An 11,874-nucleotide genomic window follows, 5' to 3' on the forward strand; every position below is an offset into this window, starting at 1 on the left:
CAGAAAGAATTTGAAAAATCATATTTTTAATAAGTATGTGGAGAATATTGATACCAATCTTTATAAAAAAATTAGATGTATTTCTATTTAGATAAGAAACAAGACAAAGAAGACTAAAATCACTGCCACAATTTAGTATTGGTGGTCTTCGAAAACACTAGAAGTGGGCTTCCCTGGTGGCGCAGTGGTTGAGAGTCCGCCTGCCGATGCGGGGGTCACGGGTTCGTGCCCCGGTCTGGGAAGATCCCACATGCAGTGGAGCGGCTGGGCCCGTGAGGCATGGCCGCTGAGCCTGCGCGTCCAGAGCCTGTGCTCCACAACGGGAGAGGCCACAACAGTGAGAGGCCCGCATACAGCAAAAAAAACAAACAAACAAACGAAAACACTAGAAGTAAGAAAAGGGAGTAAAAGGTACAGGAATTAGAAGTAAAGAAATAGAAGTCTCTTTTTTTTTTGTAGATCATGTAATTATTATTGTAGAAAACCAAAAGAAACAATAGAAAAACTTACAGAACTAGTAAAAATAATTTAATAGCTTTCCTCTGTACTAGAAAAACCAATTAGAAAATATGAGAAATAAAATATCATTTTTCTAGGAGTATAAATATGTTATGACAAAAAATAAATTCTATTAAAGGAAATAAGTGAATAATTAAAGATATTTACCATGCTTATAGAAAGGACAATATACTAAAGATATTATATCTCAAAATAAATTTATAAAGATATTATATCTCATAAAATCATGGTTAAAATTGTATATATTTATATGGATTATGAAGACAAAGATCCACAAACAGTTGATTTCCAAAATATACTCTACCAGCTATTAAGCCATACTACAAAACCTTATTTTTAAAAACAGTATGGGTACACTGGGCAACTCAAGCAGAATAAAGAGCTCAAAAAGAGATCAGTGTATATATTTTTGTATTTAATATATGATAAACTTGATACTACAAAGCAATGGGACATGTGTCCCTGGAACAAACAGATACAGTTATTTTGGAATGAAATCTGGTTCTAGTTAATGAAATTAACTATATGTTGATCATGCAGCTCCTGGTCCACACCTCTAGATATATATCCCAGAGAGATGTCAACATGTGTTCATAAGGGAATATGAACAAGGACACTCATCAATGCATTGTCTGTGTTAGTAGGGAGTTATAAGCAACTCAGATATTCATCACTAGAGAAATGTATACCTTAAGTATACTATGCAAAATCGGTGACAAATAGAACAATGGGCCAAAAGAACATAAAACAATATATGGGTACATCCTCCAAAGAGAGTGTGCATGCATGAAATTAGAAACAGAGTGAAATGTATGTAAATGTAAAAAACAAAGAAGCACTACATATTATATGTCGGTGGATATATATCTAAGGGCTTTTGTCAAAAGATTAGACGTTTATGAGGTGGAGAGAAGAGAGATAAAAGACAAAGAAATACAAAGTAAATACATTCAAAATGAGAAGATAGGAATTTTCTTGAGCATTATTAAATTAACTAGAGCTTTAATTAAAACATAGGACACTATGAAGCTATAGAGGGTTCTAAAGTAAGTAATTACATAGAATATGCAGATTTAATACTTGGAAAATTCTAATGTGTAGCTGGTAAGTACTATGGCTAATTATTACATTCTCTCTAACTGACTTTTACTATTAAGATAGAAAAGCTGCTTTTTGTTTGTTATTTGTTTAACATTTTTCCTTCCTCTTATTTGATTTTATTTTATCCTTAAGGGCAGTATTTTTTCTCCAAATCATATTTTTCACAGTGAATCTTAGGATCATGAATTTATTGTCTCAGTATACCTGTAACCTTCTTAAAGAGATTTGAACACTTAAAATATGTCCAGATCCTTCTATCAGTTCTACAGACATGCAGTAATTGTGTCTTATTCAACTTTACTCTGTGACAAGGACCTTGAGAACATATATAGTAGTTATACAAAGAAATGGAATTTTATTTAATATGCTGGTGACATTTCTGTCAAGACATTGACCCTGGCTGAGCATACACTAAGGACCATATTGTTATTTCTAAATTTTTAAATATTATGGAAGAATTATACAAAAATGTCTGTAATAATTTAATTTACATCTATATTTTAAGCCCTTCAGCCTTCTTTTTTTTCTTTTAGAGTCTTCCTTCTGGACTTCTAGTGAGATTATAACCCAGTGTTATTGGTTTAATAATAGTAAAGTATGATGACAGGACACTTAGGAAATGCCACTATATGTGAAACAGAATGTAATGTGATTTTAGATCTGGAAATCACTGGTGATGAGCAAAGTGCGAATAAATATCAAATGTCTTCTCTTTAGCACTAAATGTAAAATGTTCCAAATCATTTTATCCAACTCTAGATGTTAACTTAAATGTAAATGCACATATTGAATGCAATAGCAGCATAGCAAACAGAATTCATAGCAGAACAAGTAACGTGATTGGGGATGCTGTTTAACTGTATTTCTTAATGCCAAGAAACAGCAAATAGAATTGGTCTTTAAAAACACAAAGCATAGGGTGCTTCGGGTGCTATAAAAGATACAGCTGCACTATCCATGATCTAGACTGCATCTAAATTTCAATCTTGTAACATAGGAGAGTGAGGTAAAAACCTTACCCAGGCAACTGTACTAAAACAAAATCTAACATGCCACTTCCAAATGGTTAAAATATCTGCTTTAGAGCATACTTTCAAGTCTATCAATTAGCCTATTTTCTAAGACATTCATGCTGAGGAGTTAACTTTCTTGATTTGGAGATAATACTGGTTAAGACCAAAAAGTGAATCCTTTTATGCCTTGTGAGATCCAAAAATTACATAATATCAATTATGTTTTGTCTAAGTCAAAGACATTTGGTAAGTTTGCAGACTCATTGAAGACATTTTACAGGATCATTTAGAGATCTAAATTTTACTTAAGAAAATTATTCATTGGAATCTGAGGCAAAAACATAGTAATGAGAAACTCAAGATAATGGCTTGGAATTCCCATCGTGAACAAAGTAAACTTACTCTTAAAGAGCTCATAATTTTTATTTTTTATTTGTCATTTGTTGCCCTAAATTGCCTCCTTATTTTCTCAAGTAAAGTTGTTCTCAGCAGGGTGTTGGGTATATCAGAATTCATCCCCAAATATCCCTTGATACAATTAAACGATGGTATATATTTGTACAACAGAATAATTTGGCATTAGTAAAAAGCACGTGTATATCTATCTGTGTTATGCAACGTTCTCTAGAACTAGAGCTTAGAACAGTGCACATTGCATGATTTATTCTGTTTTTTTAAAAAAAGGATATGTATGTCCACCTATAGATAAACATAGGAATAGAGAGATTATTTTTACATATATGCTAGTACATGCATATTATTTTTCTGGAAAGGTGTAAAAGAAAAAAATTGGTAATGAATAACTTTGAAAACAAAAAATAGGGTCTGGAAAATGGAAAGAAGACATATTTGCTTCTCATTTGGTACTGTTGTTGGCTGTTTGGCCTTCTTGGCAGACTGTTCATTTTATTTAAAATTAATCACTGAGATTATCTGGCTGGTAAGATTATAGGCTATTTTAATTTTTTTCTGTACTTAAAACATAGTATGAATTAATTAATTAAAACATAAGGCAGGAGGCAAAGAGGGAGAAAGGTAGAAAGGATGGAAGGAAAAGAGGAAGGAAGGAAAGAACAAATAGAAGAATGCTTTCAAAGCAAATGTAGCTTGATTTCCCAATTGGTATGCCCAGCATGAGGAATGGACAGGAATGTGGAGGCAAATGCAGTGTGAAAAAAATGTTAAGTAACTAATACCCCTGGCCTATTATTAGAACAGAAGTATTGAGTTAACATGTTTTTTATCATTTCTTACCATCTCGTGTCAATGTGCTTAATCTTACAATGATTTCTCCTCAAAATTCTAAATATCTGACAACTCCTTTCTTTACATAAGCTACATCAGGAAGTTTTACAAACCTTTAAATATAGAGTAGCAAAGCTTTTGTAATTAAATGTTCAGCATTGGTTAACTGGGCATAAACAACTGTGAATAGTGCAGATTTTTAAAGAACATTTTGCTTGTAAAAATCACTGTTCAAGTTTCCAACCAGGTATCCCTTTTAAAAATGAAATTTGACAGTATTTGCTTAAGAAAGTTGAAAAATTACTTTTGCATAAGAAAACATACCAATAAGCTATGATGTCTAGTTTTGATGTGTGTAATTAAAAGATTACCCTCTTCCCTAACTTCTAAAAAATTTCACACTTGTCTATAAATTGGTAAGATTTTCTTAGAGCAAGATATATAAAATGCCTTTATTCTGAGTATATAGTTTTGATACTTTTAGGAATATATACTAAAAATATAGTTAATTATATACTTTAAAAGGAATATGGAAATTTATTGGAGCATTGCTCATAATATTGAATATTTAGAAGTGCCCAAAATATTTAACAAAATATGATTAGTTTTAGAAAGTATGCATTGAAAAACTATTCAATCTAAGAGACACAGAGCTTATAAGTATTGCCAGATAAATCCATCATATATTTCATTTGAAAACAACCACAATATGAAATGCATAATTTAGTTTCATTTGCAAGAATTACTTTATTTTTTTCTACATATAAATTGATATATGCATAAAAAATCTGGAAAGATACACATTGGAATGTTAGAATGTTTGCTTCCAATTTGTAGGATTAATGGAGCCTTTTTTTTCCCATATGTGTATTATTTAGCTCTTCTACAAAGAACATTTAATATTTGGGTAATAGAAATAAAGTAAAAATAAACTATAAAATACCAAATTAAAATTACAGTACCACATGTCTCTGAATTATGATTTCTTCTACTCCACTCATGCCTGAAGTCTCAATTCAAACATCTTCTCCTCTGAGAAGCTTGCATGTAATTTTGCAGCTTAATTTGATCATACTGCTTTGTCTCCAATCTACTTGTCTTTGTTTTTTTAAGGTTACCTATCAAAATGAGAGCCAGTATTTAATAACAAGCCTATTTGTCCACTGAATTCCTTGAAAGCTAACACCATATCCCCATTATCTAAGAAAAATCTATAAATTAACATTTCTTCAGTGTGGTTTAAATCAAAACCAAAAATATAAGAAAGAGAAGTTTTTAAATATCCATAAACCAATCAATATGTGCAAACTTTGGTCAATCTATAGGTAATTACACATACAATCTGTCTGTAAATAATTCTACAAGGGAAAAAAATTCTCCTTATGAATATATGGTACTTAAAAGCCAGCAGTCATTGGATAACTTCTGGGAATTTTCTCATATTCAAAGTGGCAGGCTAGAAAAGATACAAATGTTTGTTAATAGCTGTGAGTGCAATATGAAATTCAATCCATTATTGATGGAACAGTTCAATAATCAGTAAGTGTAACGCTGAAGATACTTTTGACATGTCCCTTTGTAACTGTACAACCTCTGGGCCAGCCATTTGCCTATTGCTCTCACATCTCAGTCTTTTATTTGCTCTGCTCTTTATTTCAAGGAACTGCATTCATGCAGACTTTTGCCAAATGACTTAGAGTTAGGTTTAGCCATGCGAGGCACTGGTAGAATATTAGAGACTAGGAGAAGAGAAATCAAGGTATATCTCCTCTCCCGTGATGCCACTGATGTTGTCACAAGGGTCTGAGTCACCATGGTGGCTCTAGTTCCTGCCAGATAATGTCTCTCCCTGTGTTTATGGCACCTACTTGGCAGTCTCCACCATGGCTCTACATCCCATAGAATGACCCTGGCTTCCAGGTTAGTAACATCACTTCTACCTGTTTTCCTCTAGCCTTTGGAGTGATATCTAGTTCCTTCTGTTTACTAGTCTTTAGATTGCTTCACTGGTTCTCCAACTCTTGTATCACACATATAATCAATTATTTGTATCAAAGTCTCTATGTTTGAAACAACTAGGGTGTTTTCTCATTTTTATCTGGTATCTTTCAATACAGCACTCAAGTCTTCTTTTGTAACTCAAATTACAGAGAAGTTAGTATGCAAAATGCCTTCCTCAAAAGTACTACGTAGTAAAAGCTCTAGTTTACCTCATGTACCTATCTGGAAAGCACATTCTGAAATGTATTTATAATTGAGTATACAGTTGTTCAAGGACTTCTGCAAAACAACACCGGACAAAACTCTTTTTACTCAGTACTTGCTAGAAGCACCACAAAAAATTGAGAATAATTTAGCTAGCACTATAGATCATGAGACTTACAAAGATGATATACCAAAGTATATACATTTTCTTATATGGTGAAATATATTATGTTTATTCATGTAAATGTCTTAAATAATGTATAGAGGTAAACACAGTGAGATTATGAGGTTTGTTTTTAATTCCTTGTCCTTCTCATATTGATGAAGTCCTTTGTCTCAAGTAGTTAATAGAATTCTCTCTATCCTAGGTCTAGCCTGGGTTTGGTTTTTATCACCCTAATTCTGTACAGTTCATTTATCTCCGTCTGGTTATTACTGCTCCACACTTCCCAATCCATTTAACAGTGTCTCACCTATTATTATGACTAGAGGAATCAAATTTCCTATATAATGGTTCAAAGCAAATTCTTAGTCAACTACATTAAGGAACTTCCACACATCTGTTTGAGTTCACCACTATATAGATCTTGGCTATGCAGAAAGCTTAGGGAATAAAAATTTCTTCCATTGCTCTGCAGATATGGCCGATGCAACTTCTTGCTTCTCAAAACTTCTTTCGGTTCTTTCTGAACTGCTGTTATGGGCCAAGTTTAAATTTTTTAAAAATACCGTTTGAGGGTGAAACGAGCATTTTCAAATAAGTGTCTGAAACAAATACCTTCATATCATTCAACAAATATTACTCTTTTGCCATTTCTTGTGAACCCCATTTTGTTAATATTATGTGTTTTAATATTTAAATAAATATTCCAACCCAAATGAAATGACTGAGTTATTAATGGTTTTACAAACTCTAGATGTCTGATTGTGTTTTATGATGATTTTTTGGCAGTAACATACCAAGTTAGAAGTTACCATGTTATACCTCTAAACTTTTTCTATAAAACACCACCACTGCCAAATCTTTTCTAAGAATTATAAGTCTTCTTGGGCAAGTTTTCTGCACCTCTAAGAGTCTTGTTAAATTTATCAACTTGGCAGAGCAACGTTAATGCCCTGGTCATCTTCTATGTGGAATTTGAAACTGTGCTATTCTACACCCCTGTAAAGACTGAGAGGTGGGGGGAACTTTCTGACTCCCCTGCAGCCTTCTCATGTTGCATGATTAGCTGTTTGAGATGCTAGTTTGACCCAACTCTTAGTTTGTGTCTAAAGGGAAAGTCAAAAAGACAAGTGCCTGATGAGTTTAAAACTTCACAGGCTGTCAACAGGAGTCATGAAACCATAAATTATATGTTGTAAGAACAGATTGTGATATGCAAGAAGTCATTCACACAGGAAGGAGCAGTGAAATTTGGAGCCACTGTAAATTGGGTGCAAGCCTCAACTCTGCCACTACCTCAGTGACCTTAGACTAGCAGGTGCTCTTTTCTGAGCCTAGATTTCATTCTCTGTCATGTTAGCACAATTGACATTAGAGCCATGGCCTGACATTTTGAAGATGAGAAACCTGGAAAGTCCTTCCAGATTCTCTTGTTCAACCATCTGCTTCCAAAATCCTTTACAGTTTGAACTTTTTTCTTAAGTCCAAACAGTTATGTGATGATGATGATATTCAATGATGACAGCTTTAGCAGGGTTGCTTTTCATAATTTGCTTAAACTTAAAGGTAAATGTGGAACATGGTCACACAGCAGATGCAGAGATAACCTCAGGAGAATTGTCATCGTTGCAGCAGGAGTTTTAGATGGATTTAGGTCTCTATTCTGAGGCATCTAACAGTAATTAAGAATTGTGCCACCTGAAATAATCCTGCAAAATGAATGTGATTTCTTGACCCCCAGAGACCTCTTACAGATTAAGATGTCTGTCCTGTAGTTAACTCTTTTATCATCTTTGTTGTATAGGGATCAGTTTTAAGTCACCACATTTGTCTCTAATTCATTCAGGAAAAATATTTCTCAGGTATGGAGAAATTATCATCATTTTACATGTGGCTTTAAGAACTGATCCTGTCTTCTTTGTAGTAAAGTATTTTTTATAGTGAGTTAAATCTTGAGAATCAGCACTAATTTCATGATTTTTATAGGATTACCTTTATCTGTGTGTGTGTGTATATGTGTGTGAGTGTATTTATATTTGCTGCTATGTCCATGTAATGACAAAACGATGTGGTTTGGAAAGAAAAATCACCTAAATGATTAATGGGATCACAGAGGCAAAAGATTATATTTATATATATACATATATGCACAAATATATTCAAATACATATATTCCATATATCTTATTATATGTATATAAATATATTTAAATATCTTATAACAAGTATTGTTTGTAGTAGACAAACGAGTATGATTCAAAATAAAAGATGAAACAAAGATGTCAGTAAAAATTTAACATCAAAGAAATCCAAATTGGAACTTCATATAACATTCATTAATTGTGAAATATTAATCTAATATGATTTCATTATAACCCCAGACTTTTCCAGATAAAGCATTTTTTCCCCTTTGTAGCATTTTTTTCAATAGCAATAAGGAAGTCTTAAATGTATCATATTTCTTTGTTGAACAAAACTATACTACATTTCAATCCATGTTTGCACATAGCTTTTACTTACCATTCAAGGAGAATTTTATTTTATTCAATCACTTATCATTTCTTCTATAATCATTAATTCAAATTTGACTTTCTTTGAAATGAATGTGCATGCTTCCTTATATATAGTTAAATTTTTGGTGCAATGTGCACAACCCATTTAATAATTTACAAAGTATTTTCAATTCTTTCATTCACCATTCTAGCAGTTTGTTGATGGAAATCAATATGGAAGGGAAATTGTATAATCAAATTTCCTTAAAAGAATGTCATTACTACTGAAAGACAGGGTTGATGACACAGAGAATTAATCTGAACTATGATATATACATTTCCCAGATATAAGAAGGTTGTTAAGAAGTTAAAATTATGAACTTCAATTTTTTTTCTGTATTTGAAATAGACAACCACTAGCAGTCAGGGTAAGAGGACAGGAGAACTCTCAGATGAAGTCATTTTGAAATAGTTTGCATGATTTTCACCTAGTTAGAATATAGAGATTGAAATAACATGGGAAGACTTGCAAGTGATAATCATGGATATAAATGACTAGCTGTTCAGGTAATTCCATTTTTGTTGTTTATAGTTCTACAGCGTAAGAATACTGCCAAAAACTACAATAAAAAGGCCAAAGAAAAATTAAATTAAAATAGAAAATACTTTTCCCAAAACCTACAAAATTTTATATTTTATGATTTCACAGATGATTTTTCCATGTCAAAACACATACTATTACTTTCTCTCCTGCCACAGTTATACTTAATACAATGTAATTTGACTGATTTTACCAAATGTCCATTGTGTCTACTCATGTCAAATATCAATACTTGTGGACTTTGAAATTAGACCTTTTTTGTATAATAAATTCCTATAAATAGTTAAATATGCTTCAGTATTTTTCTAATTGATTGCCTTGTTTACCACCTAACAGGTGCTAGAATAACTTTGTTTTGATTATTGTAGTATTATAATTCAGTTTCACTCTGACAGGTCAATCCTCCTCCCAAATTGCCTCATCTCCAATTGCTAATCCATATTTCTCTTCAAAAATGTCCTGGTTATATCCACAGATAAACAAATTTTAGAATCAATTTGTCTATTCTTTTAAAGCATGCTGGGTATTTGCATTGGAATCAACGTATTTACTGGCTAATTTATAGTTGAAATGGTATAAGTGCAGTCTTGAGTCTTCCCAATCTAGAACAGATGTGGCTCTCCATAGAGTCTACTTTTTTTTTCTTAGTAGAATTTTGTATCTTTATTGTTCTTGTATTGTATGGTTTCCATGAATTTATTGGAAATTTTGTCCCTAGGTGGTTTTCTGTGTTGCTATTAAGAATAGCAACTTTTACATATACTTTGTGGTTTATTGTTGATATATAACAAAGTTACCAATTTCATACATCATCTATAAGCTGGCTACTCTTCTTGACTCGTTTCATTTTTAGCCATTGTCAGATGATTCTTTTTGGTTTTCTAGGAATATAGCATATTATCTACAAATAATGGTAGTTTGCTTCCTTTTTCCTATTATAGCTTTCTGTTAATTTTTTTCAAATAAATGCAGTTGAGCTGAGGCAGCGGTGACGGCGGCTCTGGAGGCCACAGTCCCGGTCCTGGCTTCGGCCCCAGCCCCACCGTGGTGACGCTCGCTGAGCTGCTGGTGTTCCGGGCCACAGTCTCGGGCTACTTCGTCAGCTTCGACGCGCATGTTGAGGAGTGCTTCTTCGAGCAGGTCACCTCGGGCACCGAGATGGGCCTCATCTTCGAGGTGGCCAAGGGTGGCTTCCTGGACATTGACGTGGAGATTGCAGGGTCTGATAATAAAGGAATGTATAAAGGAGACCGGGAGTCCAGTGGGAAATACACCTTTGCTGCTCACATGGCTGGAAACTTTTTTTGTTTTAGCAGTAGGATGTCCACCATGACTCCAAAGATAGTGATGTTCACCATTGATATTAGGGAGGCCCCCAAAGGACAAGACATGGAAACAGAAGCTCACCAGAACAAGCTAGAAGAAATGATTAATAAGCTCACAGTGGCAATGACAGCTGTAAAGCATGAACAGGAATACATGGAAGTTCGGGAGAGAATACACAGGGCAATCAATGACAACACAAACAGCAGAGTGGTCCTTTGGTCCTTCTTTGAAGCTCTTGTTCTAGTTGCCATGACATTGGGACAGATGTACTACCTGAAGAGATTTTTTGAAGTCTGGAGGGTTGTTTAAAAAAGCCTTTTTCTGATGATCCCAAACTCATAATTCACTGTTTACCAAGTGTCTTGGTCATAATAATGTCATTAGTTTCAATGTTTTTATTTTCTAAGCTGTACATTCACAACTTCTGTTTCTTTGTGATTAATAGATATTGGGGGAAAACACTTTTTTAGGAAAGTTATAGTGAAAATTTGATATTTGATTGGCATGATTTCATATTTGAATTCTTCTTCCATTATACAGGTCCTTCCAGAACTCAAACACTGTAAGTGGAATATAGATGTATAAAACTTTTTATATACTCTTCCCTTTTGCTTTCATAATAAAATGCAGTTTGTTCAGGATAGTACTTTATTGACAGTACTTTACTAAAAATGACTGCATTCTTGGGATCCCTTATCCTGCAGTTCAAGTCATTAAAGATTCATTTTGTTGAGTCCTTATCAGAAACAACAATCTGAATCTTGACATTTTCTATCCAGTCTAATGGCAGAGATCTGTGACTAGAGGATACTACCAAGTTGGTACTTTTTTACTTTGTCTATCTTGTTTTTGCTTTAAAGATAAGACTTAAACCAACAACCTTTTTCCCCTTTAAAGTTTTACTTTGAACCTTAGAACTCAGTCACCTCCACTTAAAATTGTTGACACAAGCAGCTAAGAACCATTTTTTGGTTTCTGCCTAACCTTGTAAGAAGTCTCTATTAAAGCCAATTCTCGGGGTGTTGCAGTGAACAGTAGTTCTTTTTCTTTCTATGCTGGCACATCCACTTTCTCTACTCTTGGCACGTGGGAGGTATGCATTCACATAATTGGAAAAATCTGGATTTCTGATGCCAAAGGGTTAAAAGCCTCTTGGATTTCTTTGCAGTGGTATACAACCACTATTTTATTTTTGATCAGTGGCATTTTG

General features: G+C 33.4%; 1 protein-coding gene across 1 annotated transcript in view; it reads left to right on the forward strand.

Moving 5' to 3' along the window:
• LOC308621309 (transmembrane emp24 domain-containing protein 2-like) overlaps nt 1-10,973 on the forward strand; it is a gene marked incomplete at both ends in the record, with an annotated part of 120,003 nt that extends 109,030 nt beyond the window's left edge. Inside the window, one exon of the mRNA XM_081241749.1 lies at nt 10,321-10,973. Coding sequence (XP_081097875.1) covers nt 10,321-10,973 — 653 coding nt within the window. The remainder of the gene's footprint in view (nt 1-10,320) is intronic.
• Between the last annotated feature and the right edge of the window lie 901 nt (nt 10,974-11,874).

The sequence above is a fragment of the Mesoplodon bidens genome (genome assembly GCF_964165515.1).
Source record: "Mesoplodon bidens genome assembly, chromosome: 8".
Classification (NCBI taxonomy): domain Eukaryota; kingdom Metazoa; phylum Chordata; class Mammalia; order Artiodactyla; family Ziphiidae; genus Mesoplodon; species Mesoplodon bidens.